This window comes from Clarias gariepinus, chromosome 4, assembly GCF_024256425.1.
Source record: "Clarias gariepinus isolate MV-2021 ecotype Netherlands chromosome 4, CGAR_prim_01v2, whole genome shotgun sequence".
Classification (NCBI taxonomy): Eukaryota; Metazoa; Chordata; class Actinopteri; order Siluriformes; family Clariidae; genus Clarias; species Clarias gariepinus.
In genome coordinates, this window is record NC_071103.1 from 37,985,669 (window position 1) to 38,002,727 (window position 17,059).

Here is a 17,059-nt window from a genome sequence, read left to right on the forward strand (position 1 = left end):
TCTGGCAGACAAACTGAGCATGGCTTTAGTTTTAGATCCTTTTAGCAAAGACCTTACAAAATCAGTTTTGCAGTCATGGACAAAGACAGAGCTTGGCAAAACACACACTACAAGACCCCAGAAGCTTCTGCCAAGTGATTCTTTAAAGAGCTAGGTTTAATGTTTAGATGTTTAAGAACCAATCTACAGCGTTTATGGCCAACCTGACTCCACAGCTGTAGCATAAAGATGGTCAAAATCTTGGTCAAAAAAAAGTCATGATTAAACTTGATTAGAGCTCGCTGGATAAGTTGAGATTCCTGTTGGAGCCCAAATGTTGTGGTGTAAATTTGATGGTAAAAAGAAAAACCTGAGGCCTATTTGACAATAACTGGAGCAAATTTGAAAAGCCGCTTTTTTTAAAGCTTAAAAACCACACCAAAGGGCATTTGAATCTACTCTGAAAACTTCATTTTCTGCTTGTACAAACAGGCTTTTGGGAACTACCATGTCGGACTGTTATGTGATGATCAGAATTTCATGCAAACAAATTACCATCAGCAACTTTATAATTTTTTTTGGGAAGAGGAATGGGGTGGGATGCTGTTATCTGTATTGTGGAAGGTGCGATCCCACAGGAAAGTGGGAAAAAGATCCCACAAACCGCTGAAAAATGTCAATGCTGGTCATGATAGAAAGCCACCAGAACACCCAGTTGCACCACCGCTGGCCACGAACAGGCCATGGCAGGCAAAGAGCTTAATGCCACCAACCCGGCCACCTAACTACCCAGATCCCAATCTGATCAAGCACCCATGAGAGTGCACCGGAGAACCCACAGCTGCCAACGTCCTGGCACCAGACACTGAACCACAGCTCTAGGGGTCTTCACTTCACGTGGGGACAGAGCAATGCTGGTAGAACAAAAGGAACCCAACCCCCGTAGTGGTTTTAATGTTATGGCTGATCTTTAAAATATAATATACAAGCAATCGTTTAAACAAGACAGCATGTCCTATGCTCAAGTGCGCAATGTCAAAAGAGAAGAAAATAGAGAAGTGCCACCAAACAGAAAGCTAATCACCCACCTGATGGAGACTCTTTTGGTTCTTCGGGAACAGGAAGTGCAGTATTATCTGGTTCCAGTGAAACTGAAACTTCCTCTTCGACAGCCATGAAAGCTCCTGCAAAGGCAGCAACAAGGCAAACACTGAACTCACAGAACAACTCATATCCACTGAAAATCCTACTTCATCTTCTGAGCAGAATTTTTTAAAAGGCTGGGCGTTTTTTCTTTCCCAAATAAACCTGCTGTGACAAATTTGTTTATAAGGAAACCCTGTGGTGCTACTACTATCATTAAACTCTGACCTTCTGACTCCGCGTTTAAAGCGCTGGCAAAGTGACTGGGCTGCGTTCCAGGAAATGCCGGGATTTGAATAATGGGTGTTATGTAATATTTTCAGGTCAGTGAGAAGAGCGTTTAATTGGCAGAGCAGATTCGAGCAGCGCTCGGCTGTAAACATGAGACGGATATGTTTTTAATTCGATTTCTCTGCACTTCTTCGGTAAAGGGCTCGGGCGTTGCATTTGTAGCTAATAAAACCGAGAGCAAGTACAACCGTTTTAATGTGGATTTTATTTCGAGGAATAAAACGTATATAAAGAAAATCACCCATGATGCAGCTGGGTGATGAAGTGGAGTCACCGGTATTATGTAAAAGTTGATTATTTTCCGAAAAATGCATTTGCTTGAGTGTTTTCCTCCACCACAGTGAATCTGCTACGTATAAACAGTTGTTAATGGATGTGTGCTCTCAGATCAAATTAATATACAATACAATAACTAATTCAACACCTTCTAACCAATCAGAATGAAGGATGGCACCATGATGTGCTTAAAAGCAAAACAATTTATGATTTACATCCCAAAAACAATTTAAAAAAAATTAAAATTAAACATCAAAGTCTAAACATGGCCAGACTTAAACAGTAACCGAAAAAAAAAAAAACCCACGTCTCCGTCTTGCTCAATCCTCCTGCTCATTCTCCCAGCCTCCGACCCCCGCCGCCCCCCCCCCTCTCTCTCTCTGTGTGTGTGCACTAACAGCGCAACCCATCGAGGCAGGCATCACCATGGCAACATATTCGCCCGTGCCATACTTGTTAGACTGAGCTGATACGATGCCCGCTGGGGAAGAAAGAAAAAAAAACAAGTTCATAAACAAACGCTGGCTGTGCTGTTAGCTCTTAATTTAACTCTCGTACCCGAATCAGACGCTTCCAGGAAATGGGAACGGAGAGAGCGAGGAAATAAGGCTCATAAATCAAAAAAGGGGCATTTAATATAGTCGGAATAGTACACACGCTCGAGGCAGAGGTGGTTTTTGGTGAATTAAAAAAAAAAATCGAATTAAGCATTAATAAACATGTGTCTTATAATAAACACGGCTGTATCAGTAGGTGACTGGGGAGCGAATTTCCCCGCGAGTCTCTTTAACAATCATTAGAGTGACAAAGTGACATCCGTCATGGCATCGGCGTCTCTGGCTGAATCACATCTGGTGCGAGGATTCATCTGGAGAGTCATTGGCACCAGCGTATATACAGCTCACAAGTAAAATAGTGCGGCAAGTACAAATGCAAAACAAAAGTATGTGCAAGAACCAAACCTGTCCAGGCATGGCGATGCACCTGTACAAAGACAGATGGAGTGGAAAGGTTGGACTGGAAGAACCTGAGGTTCCTGCACAGAGACCTGACCGACCTCAACCCCATTTGGGATGACCTGGAATTAGGGTCTCCTCGGCATCCTGAGATCGGTGCCTGACATCACTAACGCTCGAAATCTACACGTCCGTGCTCGGAGATCTAGAGGAAGGTCTTGACGCGAGAGTGGAGCTTGATGGGTGATGGGTGTGATGGTCAGGGGTGCACATACTTTTGACCAGGTCATGTATTCGAGTGCAGAGTGAAAAAGAGAGAGAGAGAGAGAGAGAGAGAGAGAGAGAGAGAGAGAGAGATGTGCAGCGTCTGATTTGATTTGGAGCGGGAGACGGTGATGAGGCGATAGTGAGAAACGCAGTGTTTTACAGTGCACAGTGATGAAAGCCCTGTCAACACCGCACAGCGCTATTTATAACCCAGGAGGAAGAAGCACGGCTTACTGTACTGTATCTCTCCCTCACACACACACACTCAGAATGAGTGAATAAAATAGCAGAGACAGAAACGGATCCACAAACAAACTAAGCATGAATTCGCATGATGTTATGGTGTGGATCACACTCAGGACGTTAACACCACCGCACTCGAGTCTCACGTGTTTGCTTGCTGACTTTGCAGAAATGTGATTAAAACCGCTCAATGTTTAAAGGTCAGGAAAAACAAATCTACCGAATCGGACGGGGTTTCGGGATTAATAATACTTACACACATACGAGAGAGAGAGAGAGACCGCAAGTGAGACAAATAAGAGTTAATGATGGAGACAGTGAGTAAAAGTGAGACAGATTGGAAATGACTGGAAGTTAGACCATTTGGGAGGGGGGGCTTAAGAATAAGAGAAACAGAGATCGTGAGCAAGATAAGACAAGTCAATAAAAACAGACAGATTGAGAAAGAGAGAGAAAAAGGCAGTGAGAAAGAGTGAGAGAGAGAGCAAATGGTCAAAGAAAAACAGAGGGGGAGAGAGGGAGTTAAAAAAAAAAACTAAAGAGACCAAGATCAACAGTAAGGCATTAAGAGAGATCGGTGAAGGAGAGAGAGAGAAAAAGAGACAGGGAGACGAAGCATGACAATGAACTGGACAGTGAGACAGAAAGAGAGAGAGACAGAGAGAGAGAAAGAAAGCAAGAGACTAACAATCAAAGAAAGAGAAAATGCTAGTTGATAAGAAAGAGAGAGAGAAGACGACACTGGCAGAGAAAAAGCAGTGAGACAGATATTAAATAAGACAGTGAGAGAGAGAGTAAAAGAGACAGCAAGTACAACAGTCAGACAGTACGGGGAAAAAGACAGGGGGAGACTGGGAGACGATGCATGACACTGAACTGCAGGGAGAGAGAGAGAGAGAGAGAGAGAGAGAGAGAGAGAGAGAGAGAGCAAGCAAACGAGACCATGAGATTTAATGAGGGAGAGACAGTAAGACGCAGAGACGGAGAGATGAGGACGGAGTGACAGACAGTGAGAGGCAGAGAGAGAAAACACATACACCACAGATTTAGAAATACACACCGATAATGACTGAACTAAATACAGCAGAGGTTTACACCATTATTTTTAATGCGAGTGTAAATGATTAAGACCTGAGACTCTGCTAAGCTCTGAGAGGGAGAGAGTGCGTGATGTAGTTTGGGCTGAGCTGTGACGAGGTGGAACCCTCAGCTCTCCTGCACAGAGACACGGCGAGGTGTTTCCAGCAGCCCTCAGCTCACGCTACGGTGTGATGGTGACACAAATCAGCCGTGAAGCGTCTCTCTCTCTCTCTCACCCACACTCTCTCTCGCGAGTCCCAGAGCATGCTGCAGAGACGCCCGGCCTGCATACAGGATCAGCTCTTCTTCATAACGGTGTTAAAAATATATATATATTTATAAATAAACAAAATCATCAGCCACATGACTTTAACCGGCACTTTAACGGTTTCAATCAAACCGAAACACAAAACGTTAACAAGCGGTTCCTGGATTCTGATTAGACAGAAGGTGTTTTTGAAACTTCTACAGAGGCAGCTCTGACAGTAGCGCAGCTTTATTTCTTTCTTTCCAGATTTTCTCCCTAATTTAGTTGTGTCCAATTCCTCCCCGTCACTAGGGGGCTCCCACATTAAGGCTACTACTACCACTCAGTCGGGAGGGCCGAAGACTATCACGTGTTTCCTCCAAACCATGTGACGCCAGCTGACCGCATCTTTTCGAACTGCTCACCCGCGCACCGTTGGGGGCGGTACCCCTCATCCCTCCCCTCTGAAAGAGCTCGGCCAATCAGCTCTCTCTAGACCTCCAGGTGCGAGAGGCTACATCAAACACTTGACACCAAAGTGTGGTTCATTTCGATCAGTCAGTACACAAGCGTTCTGTGCTCGTAACCGCGCCTGAGAACGGTGCGATGCAAATCAGATACGGAAGCCAATCGAACCTGAACACGGAATTGGACCGCTGTTCAGACGCGACATCGGTGCCGTCTGTCTCATCTTCTGACCTGCACAGTCATGGCTGATACGGTGGAAAGACGCGAGAGAGCGTCGCTCTTGACATTTTTGTCAGGCATATTATTTTTTACTGGCACAGTCATGCTGGAGAACCTGCACTGGTTCTGTTATACATGATGTATAAAGCAGAACCATAAGGAGTAGTGTGTGAGCTTATAAGTGCTCAGTTGAGAGATTGTTTTAAAAATAACTTGGAAGTTAACTTCTTTGTGCTCTTTTTCTCTCTGTGTTTAAGGCTGACTCGCAAACCAAACTAGGTGTGTATCAGAGGGTGTAAATACGCAGGTGTACCCGAGTACGGAGAATAAAAACAATGTGAACGCTAAGGGGTTGGGGAGACGGGGCGCGTGTAAAAGCATGTGGAGTTGGTGTTAAGTGTCGTATCAACTTGTCTTAGCCTTTTTTTTCCCCCCAAGACATTTGTTCTTACTCCAGAATATACTGAGTAAGAAGCTGAATATTTGATACGCTTCGAGCCGGTACAGCCCACCAGAGACGGAGGATACAAAGCGAGTCCCGTGCTGAACAAGACCAAGGTTCTGAGGTTTGTGCTCAGGGGCAGTTCTGGGATTTGACCTTTGACCTCACGACAGCAGCACGGCGCATCAACACAGTCCGCTCCATCGAGTCTTTTCAGCTGTGTCAGGGTGATGCGGTGAGGACTCCAGACGCAGGTGACCCGGCGTGTAGCTCGACACCGCTGGGAATTTCCTCACCGCGTATCGTGTGACCAGAGCGGAGACGTGAGACATGAGACCGAGCTTCAGGTTCAACTTACAGCTCAACCTACTGACATGTGCTTTCCTAAGGAGTGTGTGAGTGTGTGTGTGTGTAGGTGTGTGTGTAGGCTGATGCAGAAGCGAACTAGAAATAGTTATGTTCCACTTGTAAAGTAAAGTGGAAGTAAAATAACATCTTTTGTAAGTAAAATAACGAAGGATTAAACACTCCAAGTCACGCAGTTATAGGACAATAATCAATTCCACCAGAGTGCGAGTTACTTTTGACACAACAAGACTGTTTATTTTTCTTTGAACACAACATCTGACGCTGGTTTATTCCTCTTTTACCGCAGCTTTATTTCAACTGAACAACTTCGCTCCTGATCTTGTGTTACAGCAGAAGTCGCTGAGAAACACCAAAGCGTAAACTCCTCGGTTCTAAAGATAACAGAAAACATAAAGATTCTTGTCTGCATGTTACGAAGCATCAACACTGGAGACTCCTCCCACTTCTAAGTCTTGCGCAAACTGTAACGGTCTGTGATTGGTCAATAGAAATACGGCAGAACAAAGTCCACTCAGTACAAAATGCATGACTTTGAGGAGCTCGATCTTTCTGCAGTTATGGATCCTGCCTTTAAATTTCCAACAGCGCCACCTGCTGAAGTGGAGGACTCGTATTCGATAACTCGTTTTAGTGCAATCTGGAAAACTCGTATGGAAAATCATCACACTGACACACTGTACTGGTGCACTCATACTGGAAATCTTGTCCATGCACACTGCATGCTCATACATACTAATGAATCAGTACTGGAGAAATTTTGAACTTGCAATGGCAAAGTTAGAGAAACTGGGATGATACTTGCACTCATTCTGGAGACATCTGGCTTAAAGAACTTATAATGGAGCATTCGTACTAGCACACTCATGCTGTAGAACCCATACTGGAGAACTTACACTGCCATACTCGTACACCGGTACACTCATGCTAAAGAATCCATACTAAAGAACTTGTACTGGCATCCCCATGCTGGAGAACTGACATTGGTGGACCTATACTCAAGAACCCATACTAGCAATAGTTAAAAGCACTGTACAAAAAAATTTAATTAAATTAAACTTACGCTGGAGAACCCATACCAAAGAACTTGTACTACCACATTTATGCTAAAGAAACCCATACTAGCACACTCATTCTAGAGAAACCATACGAGAGAACGTCCATTGGCACACTCATGCTGAAGAACCCATACTAGAGAACTTGTACTGGAACCCTCATGCTAGGGAACCCATACCAGAGAACTTGTACTGGCACCCTCATGCTGGAGAACCCATACCAGAGAACATTTACTGGAACCCTCATGCTGGAGAACCCATACCAGAGAACTTGTACTGGCACCCTCATGCTGGAGAACCCATACCAGAGAACTTGTACTACCACACTTAAGCTAGAGAACCAAGAGAACTTTTACTGGCACACTCATGCTGGAGAACCCATACTGCAGAACTTACACTGGCACCCTCATGCTGGAGAACCCATACTAGAGGACCTGCACTACCACTCTGATGCTGGAGAACCCATACTGGAGAATTTCCACTGGCACCCTCATGCTGGAGAACCCATACTGGCACCCTCATGCTGGAGAACCCATAATGAAGAATTTCCACTGGCACACTCATGCTACTCTATCGTACATTATGTATAACCATACGGAGTGTGTGAACTTGTGAGTGCTGTGTTAAAAGGCTGTTTTATCAGCATGGTTTGTTCCAGCAGCTGAGATCTTCTCAACCACGAGGACGAGACCTTGAAGCATAAATACGAGCGGTGTCTTTCCTTGAATGTCTTAAGCTTAGGACATGCCTGCTACGCCGGTTTCATCAGCGCACAGCCATCCCACGCATCATCTTCACATTAATTAGGCTGAGGTCTTAAGAAGGGAAGCTTCAGCTAACACGAGCGAGAGGCCGAGTCTTGATTAGTGTCTCCTCCGGCTCTCCGGGGCGCCTGCAGCGAGAGCAACACGAGAGGGAATGAGTGCACCGCTTCCTTCCCAGGCGGCTGGCCGAAGCCCAACACGTCCGGCTCACAAAGACGCCTCACGGCTCCGCGCCCACTCACGCCAACACCCGCCCACCATCTCTCGCTCCACACACAGAAACACATTCACACGGGGAATAAGGGACCGCAGGGGGGAAAGAAATCAGAGAGAATCCGCACCGCAATTCGTCTCGCTGCCATCGGCCCGGAGGAAGCCCGAGCTTTCATTAGGTCTGGTAATAACGGCGGCGGAAAAGAAAATAGGATTCGCTGTTTAGCGTTCCGGGGCTGGAGGAGAGGTCACCAGGTGGTGATGGGAAAACAGGGAGCTGGTAATGGAGGATGCTTTCTCTCCCCGTCTCTTTTGAACCCTCTGTGAGGTCCAGAGATGTGAGACGCCTTCCATCTCGGGTCCATTGGAAAGCGATCTAAGATTCGATTAGTAAGTAATGAAGCACAAATGGGCTGTGCTGAGGAAGGAAAATAATCAACAACGGTGTTGTGTGATGAATATAGCTGACTATCATCACTCTCGAGTGTTTCATTAGTTTTTATACCACAGCAATTTGTCAAAGAATGTCACATCAAACTCTTTATCAGGTTCATTAAATTAAAACCTTTTTGTAATCTCATGGTTTCACCTCCAGCAGCAAGAAAGAAAAGATTCCAATGAATGAAGCACAAACTTTATTCTCAACAGACAAAAAAAAAAAAAGTTTCTACAGCAACACCGTGCTTTAGCTTAGATTTACAGAGCTCCCGGGTTAAACAAAAGGACTCGGCTTCACCGTGACTCAGGACATTCACACATTCACACACACACACACACACCTCAGACGTCGAGTGAGGTAATGGAGAAACAAAAGCTCGAGGCGGGAGGAGGGGGGGGGTAGAAAGAAAAGTCTCCGAATGCAAATGCAGGCTATTGAAATGAAGACGAACGAGCACATTACTGTGTCAGCACGACGCAGCTCGCAGGGTCAGGAACACGGGGCGGCGAGGTCGTCACGGGTCCAGCGCGGGTTAATACGTGAAGCTGAAACGCAGAGCTCTTTATATTCTCTTTGGAATTAAGAACTGCATGACCAACTGGTTAGAGGAAACAGATTATGCAGTTTTAAGACATCTCGCACATTAAACTAAAATCCGTCATACGGACCCGGTGCTGCATGCGGTGGCAGGGTGGTATAGGGGTGTGGCAACCAACTGAGGGCGGGGCTCGAACCCAAATCAACAACATAGAACCTCGCCAGCCTGAGCCACCGCTCCCACATCTTACAGTTAATGTAAGATCTAACCCTAACCCTAACCCTCCTAACCCTATTCTTGTGAAAATAGTTCCCCTTAAAGGATGGTTTTATCCAAACTTCCATCCAGAATCCTTTGATAATGAAACTTGCCCTTCAGCAGACCTGGTGATGTTTCCTCAGTCGTCTTAGTATCCGCGCTAAACGTGCCGTTATCACACACAGCCGCGTAAACGGGCTGCAATTATGGGAAGCCAGTAGGGTCAAATGCACACAGTCAGATTTCCGACACAGCGAGGCTCGTCTCTATAGAGTAAAATTTGAAAAAGCTGGTAGCTCAGTAGGTTAAGGATGAAAAGAACGTCGACCAGGCTGCCACCAGCAAGACCTTTAACCATGTCTGCTCCAGCACTCTGTATCCTGGCTGACCCTGACCTCTGACCCCAGTCTCCTAACACCCCGGGATTTGTAAAGAAACAGTGATGTGATGTAATAATAATGCTACAAATAAAATCTTAAGTAACTAAGCTATTAAACGTTCTGTCCATTTCACTGGTTTGGTAAGATACGGTAAATACCTAATAATCCATTCATTTCAAATCTCCTTAGTTGTTGTCTTTGCTTTTGCATGTTTTTGCTTGATGCAGAAAATCCATAATAATTTAACCCTTCTAAAATTAGTTTGTTTAGTTTTTTTTGGCCGTGCAGTGAACATCTCCTCACTCGTACAGTACGTGACACTGTAACAGGTTAAGAATGATGGATTACTTTTTTACGCACGAGCTCGCCGTCATGTTTTGTTGCACCGAGTTTGACGGAGAAATCCATTTTATTTTAACTGTTGGCTTTCGGTTTGACTGGATCGATCTGGAAATCACTAGGCGCAGACACACACACTCTCACCTATACTAACCGTGTGTGCCAGAGAAGTGACAGCATGAAGCTGAACCGATGATGAAGTCATGTCCATGGAAAACAAATGCAAATATTTATCATGTATTCAAAACATACACGCAACGCTATTTTACAGACAGTTGGGAAAAACAAATGACTCGTTTGTAGGCTCGGGTGATTCGTACTCGCTACACAGCACGGGATTGTGCATCCTTTCTTCCGGTCTACCTGCCCCCTCTCTCACACACACGCACAGCCGAAGTGACAAAGACACGGTAATTACAGCAGTGACAGCGCAGAGGCCAGCGCATTACATCTCTGTCAGTCTCGATCCCGGAGACTGGAGTGCGTCTACGTGTCTGTCCTGCTGAAATGCTCAACACGACGCTCTCTCCCAGCTAAACACCACCGCCGCCGCCGCCGCCAAACCCGTCACCTTAAACAGCTCGCTCAGAGGCGTCTCCCGGCCCTCGGCTAATAAATCCATAAAGACAGCTCGAATCTCTTAATCCCGACTTATTAAATACAGCTGAAAGGCGTCTCTCGAGGAGTCTCGGCTTTTAAATTAGAGCTGTTAAACAGAGCTGTTGAGGATTTCACACAGCTCCGCGCCTCCCTAACCGAATAATAACAAGCGCGCGACGCAAACCGTCACGTTCCCATCTCTGATCAGACGCGAGGGCCAAAATCAAATCGCTGTTCTTATTAACACGGCGACGGCGCTCAGTGATGCGCGGATCACATGCATCACAATACACTTTATTTATAAATAATCAGTACACGTTTTAAAAGATAGCTAAACCTCATTAATGCTGATGGGGTGCATCGTTAAGATTGAATGATTCAATTATTTGCTAAATTCCAAACATTTGATAGTTTTCCTTAGTCCGGTTGTTTTAATACGTCAGTGTTGTAGGATATTAAATTATTTCATCGTATGTTTAAAATAAAGTGCATTTTATAGAGACCGGAGAGAGAGAGAGAGAGAGTGAGATGATTGGCAGAGGTCTCTCCCGAGGACGGGTAACACAGGGGGTGTGGGGGGTGTTAGTGGGTGATAACGGGTGGCATTCTACACTCTCACATTAATCATAGCGACGCTTTCCTTTGAGTGTGTTACACCGCTTCTCCACCGCTGGCTGAGGTCACATGACTCACTCATCGAATTTAGCGTAAGTGGTATTAACAGGTATTTTCCTGGAACTAGCCGTGTGGCTAACAGAACTAGCCGTTGGCTAACAGAACCAGCCGTGTGGCTAACAGAACTAGCCGTGTGGCTAACAGAACTAGCCGTGTGGCTTTTTGTTGATGTGTGCGAGTTTAATGCTTTGTTTGTTTACATTTTTTTAAATAATTCAAACAAACAAAACATTTTTTGCATATCTGTTAGCAAGCCTCTGCGTGAGGTTAAGAAACCCCGCCTTCTGTGATATGATTGGTTACAAGCATTCAGTCTCTTCTCCGATTGGTTAGAAGCCTAGAGCATGAAGGCGGGGCTTGAGTCGTTGTGTTTCAATCGCACAACATTTGATTCTTCTTCTTCTTCATCTTATTATTATTACCATTAAAGCTCAGTGTAAAAACCCACTTTAAAAATTATTGTAGAATTAAGTTATTTATAATGAATGATTATGATTTCAACAATAATAATAATAAAGAATGATTGTACATCTGTGTGAGGGTAATAAACCCCGCCATCTGTCATATGATTGCTTACAAGAATGTATTCCTGTCTACGATTGGTTAGAGACCCAGAGCATGGAGGCGGGACTTAAGTCATTGTGTTCATATTGAAGTTTAGCACAATATAATAATAATAATAATAATAATAATAATTAATAATGTAATCAGTACATTCACATGCACTAAAGTAATAAATGAAGACCCAATCAGAAATCAGATCCAGGGGGCGTGTCACTCAGTGTAATCACATGACCCGCATGTCACTGCCTGTCTTAACATCTTGTGTGCTTTTTGTACGATTACTAGCGGTGCTCTTGCTCTCACAGACTCACCCTCCGCCGCCTCGGCCTCCGACAGCACGGCGTCCCGCACGGCGTCAACCTGAGCGTCCTCGGTGCCGTCCTGGTCCGGCCGCTTACACGCGCTGCACGTGTATCCGTCCTGCACCTGCGCGCCGGGCTCCGGCCCGTCCCGCTCCACACACTCGGCGTGTACACACCTGAGAGACGAGAGCGGAGAGAACAAACTCTGGATCAGATCTGACCACTGGCTATTTCCCCAATCCCACTGGAGAACACAGAGAGGAGGGAGACGCAGGGGACGGGAGAGGGAGCACACGCACACACACACACACGCACACACACACACACTGAGACTATGGCCTGGAGTTAGAGCTCTCTGGGATAAGTTTATTAAAGCGTATAGATTTGAAGGATGGCTCACAGCTGGATCTGGTCCTCTCTTGCACATCTTGCTGCAGGGAAGCCTCAGGGTTTTAGACAAACACACACACACACACATACACACACGTACACACCTACACACACACTTTTTTTTTCCTCTCTTACACTCTGTTCCATTTCTCTCTCTCTCTCTCTCTCTCTCTCTCATGCAAACTCTAAGCTGATTTCCACAACGGAAATGCAAATAGTTGGGGCGTAAAAATGCTGAAGAGAAGCAACCAGGAGATGCCATCAACAGGGCGCCGCTAAACACACACACACACACACACACACACACACACACACACACACACACCTTTAACCAGTTTAAACTGTTTAAGCTCAACTTTAAATGCTTTCAGATCTTAATTTTGGTTTAAGTTGCAGGGTCGGGCCGCCACTTTATTTAAATTCTCACCGTGAACGTTTTCCTGACTGTACAGCAAAACACAAGTAACACAAAATATATATTGTGATAAATGAAGTCATTTTTATGATACATAATATGTTTAAAGGTTTACTACTAAACTGCTCACAACAGGTAGCGACTTTAATACATTACAAACACGATGAGCTTAAAGCAACTTTTGATTAACAACTACATCAAATAAATACATAAATAAATTAATACATAAATAAATAAATAAATAAATGAATAAATGAAAAAAATCCAAAAAATAATAAATATTAAGAATCGAACAAGTAATAACATGAATGTAAACAAAAGCACATGTTTAAAACTAAAACTAAAAGCACAATATATTAATTCTAAAATAGTAATATTAAAAAATAAATGTCTTAATTTTTTTTTAACGTACTTATATGGGAAAAAATATAAACAAATGTAAATCGTTTGTACGTTTTTTTTTTTACATTTTAACATTAAAACTTGAAAGTTGAAATCAGACCAAGAAATTATACATGTATATAAAGATAATACACTACTATATATATATATATATATATATTTTTTTTTTTTAAGTTTTAAAACATTAATTATTTTACTTTATTTTATTACTTAACCAACTTTTTTTTTATTTTTTTTTTTTTTACATTTTAACACTAAAATTTGCAGGTGAAATTAGCTAGAAAAAATATACATTTATTATAAATAGGTAAATACATCATCAGACTGTATCTGCAGGTTTTTTTTTTTAGTTTTGGAATTTAATTTGTTGGACTTTAATAAAAAGAAAAATACAAAACCATAATAACTAATTAATTTCTATGAAATCATAGTATGCGAATGTACAAAGTTATGAGAAACACAAAATAAACCAAAAAAACAAAAGTATCACTATAGGGAAACCGTTTTTCATTTTATTCCATCAGCCACACACCACACTGCCGCACATTAGCTCTGAATTCTCCATAAATAATTAAATGAGAATCAGTCCGAGCTATTACAGCTAAAACGATGATGAACTCACCCGTATTTCAACTAAAGCTTTATTCTAAACATAAACTTAACAAGCAAAAAAACACAGCGTGGATTAAACCGGCGCTCAGACACGCGTCATCCATATCACCCAGATGAGGATGGGTTCGCTGTTGAGTCTGGTTCCTCTCAAGGTTTCTTCCTACTACCATCTCAAGGTGGTTACTCCTTGCCACTGTCGCCGTCGTCCTCGACTTGTTCATCTCATCATTTTGATTCATACACCCTCACATTTCATACAAACTTCAATAATTCTTTTGATTGCGTAAAGCTGCTTTGCGACAATTTCAATTGTTAAAAGCGCTATACAAATAAAACTGAATTGAACTGAATAGCAGCACATACATATATCTAATAACCCAAACAATACCGCTGTTCCTGCTCTCATCACGCGTCACTCACAACCAGAAGATTTCACCTCGAAACCCCTCCCCCACCCCGCTCGGTTACACACTGTAATTCAGCGTAACATAAATACCCCGCTAGGACGAATTCGCCGACCTCTGACACCACAACATCAATCACTCCGAATGAAGAGCGGCCTGTGTCTAACTCGCTCAGGCACGAGGCGGGCTAAGAGGTCGTCATGGCGATTTCCTTCCCTACCCCAAACCTGAAGCCCCCCCGAGGATCCGATTACGCTGCCCCTCCGTCCAAACCTGATTATCAATATCCAATTACTGAACAAATTACACGCACATCATGCCTAAAGAGCCTGCTGTGGGCAGACGCGTGACTGTCAGACCGCACGGGGCGAGCTCTACATCTGAGCAAAGACCAAACAATACTCAACGCTTTTGGAAAATTTATTCTACATAAAAGAAATTAGAAATATTTCTATGCTTTAATAAGTACTAGTTACTGACTTCATTTTACTTACATGACTGAATAACTTTACTCACCTGAACTACTTTCAGGTATCTCAAGTTTCATTAATATTATTATTAATAGTGGTAGTATTAAAACACTACTTAATTTACTAAACTACTTAACATTTTTAATATAAAAATGTTAGTAAAGTTTAGTTAGTATGTTAGTAAAGTTTTATTTAACTTTACTTTCTTATTCTAACTTTACTCACTTTAATGAAATATTCATTACTTTAACTTAATTTGGTTAATTTACTAGGTTACATTATTTTCTTTGCTAAATTTACATTTTTTTACTTTAATGATTATTTTATTAGTCACCTATTTTCCTTTCTTTACTAAAATCATTTACTTTACATGCTTATTTTACTTTACTTTCAAGTTATTTTACTTATTTAACTGAACCACTGAAGGTATTTCACTTTACTTACACAAATTACTTTATTTACTTACCTATTAAACTTTAGTTATTTTAGTTACTTTAGACACTAATTAGCGTTTAGTCGCTGCACTAGCTTAAAGTAATAACTACCTAAAATATCTTACTTTACTGGAATACTTTATTACTAACTTCACCTGTTTTATCTTCCTTAAACTACTTAACTTTCAGTATCTTTACTTACCGATATTATTTTACTTACTTTATTTCACATAACTAAATTACTTAACACGCTTCACCTAACATTAGTTATTTTACTGTATTTTAACACTCGACCTAATTCTTTTCTAACTCTACTTGCTTTCTTTTCACCACCTCATTCCCTTTAGCTACTTTACCAGCTTAAATTAATGACTGAAAAATAAATTTACAGAAATTATCTTACTTACTTTGTTGAATTACTTCATCTTTACACCTTTAATTAATTTACTTAAATTAACTACTTTACATACTTACAGTACCTACTTTACTTACTCGACTGGATTACTTTATTACTGATGTTCACTTTAATTACTCAGCCACCTTTTACTGAAATATTTACTTGCTTAACCGACTTAATTTTACTTATCCCTCAGTGATAGAACTAAATTATTATTAAAGCAGATAATCAGTCTCATTATATTTGCTGCTCCGTGTTCGTCTCTTTGCAGTTGCAGCACAACCACAAGGATGACGTTATAGCAATTATAATAACTATCAGATCTCGTATCATAGCTCCGCCTTCAGATTTGAAGCCACGCCTCCCACATTTGCCCAGTTGTGAATAGACATAAACACACATCAAAAAAAAAACAACAACAACAAAACCTTCCATATACTTATATACCTTTCCCACGACCCTTACCTTTTGCATGTGCTGCATACGAGTGTGTCCTTGGGAGCGTCTGAGTCCTGGCCCCGCCCACAAACGTGACATGTGGGTGAAGGGTGTTGTTGCTGTTGGCAACAATCACAGAGACCGCTGGACGTCCACTGACCTGTGGCTCGGGCACCACACTGCGCACACGTCCGACAGTTCTGCGCACACACACACACACACACACACACACACACACACACACACAGAGGTTAATGACCATGATGTGGCTTTAAAATTTAAATAAACTATTTTATTTATTTTGTTTTAATGGCTAAAATAGGGTGTGTGATATTTTGAAGAAAGCCGTCCCTGAGCAAACATACACCCTGTAATGAGCAGAATATTTAAATTAAATGTGACCAGGCTTAAACCTAACCGCTCTCTCTCTCTCTCTCTCTCCCCTGGGTTCAAGGCAAACACCATAATCAATCTATATTCAATTAGGCTGTAATAACAACCGCACAAATCCTTACAGCCATCATCATCATCATCATCATCATCATCATCACCATGCAGCAAATTTGATTAAGCCTCCTTAAACGTCAAGCTCATCAAAGCAAGGCTTCAGAAAGAAGAGCGGTCTGAGACAGAGACAGAGACTGAGCACACTGTTGTCCTGTCATTTCTCCTTACCAACAGGTACGTGCTGTAAACCCACAAGGAAGAGAGAGAGAGAGAGAGAGAGAGAGAGAGAGACTTTGACTTTTAACATTTCTTTATTTAGAACATTGTGTATCCACCTTTTTTTTCTTAAAAAGAAACATAGGAAAAATTTGAAGTAATATAAATAAATAAATAAATAAATAAATAAAAAGAGTGATTAGGGCAGAGAGGGATGTGGTGGGACGGGAAAACGGGGACAGGCCGGGCGGGGCAGATTCAGATCAAGATAAAAGCAACAGGAAAATAGTACATTGCATTAAATGGTAAATTGGAAACAAGCTTTAAAAA

General features: G+C 42.5%; 1 protein-coding gene across 6 annotated transcripts in view; it reads right to left on the reverse strand.

The window, feature by feature from the left end:
* Window positions 1-17,059, reverse strand: part of kmt2ca (lysine (K)-specific methyltransferase 2Ca) — a 156,043-nt gene that overhangs the window by 68,232 nt on the left and 70,752 nt on the right. For all 6 annotated transcript variants that reach the window (XM_053494647.1, XM_053494646.1, XM_053494649.1 and 3 more), the window contains exons 11-13: window positions 16,094-16,266; window positions 12,114-12,280; window positions 1,068-1,163 (exon numbers count right to left, since the gene is read on the reverse strand). In XM_053494647.1, the coding sequence (XP_053350622.1) occupies window positions 1,068-1,163; window positions 12,114-12,280; window positions 16,094-16,266 (436 nt within the window). The remainder of the gene's footprint in view (window positions 1-1,067; window positions 1,164-12,113; window positions 12,281-16,093; window positions 16,267-17,059) is intronic.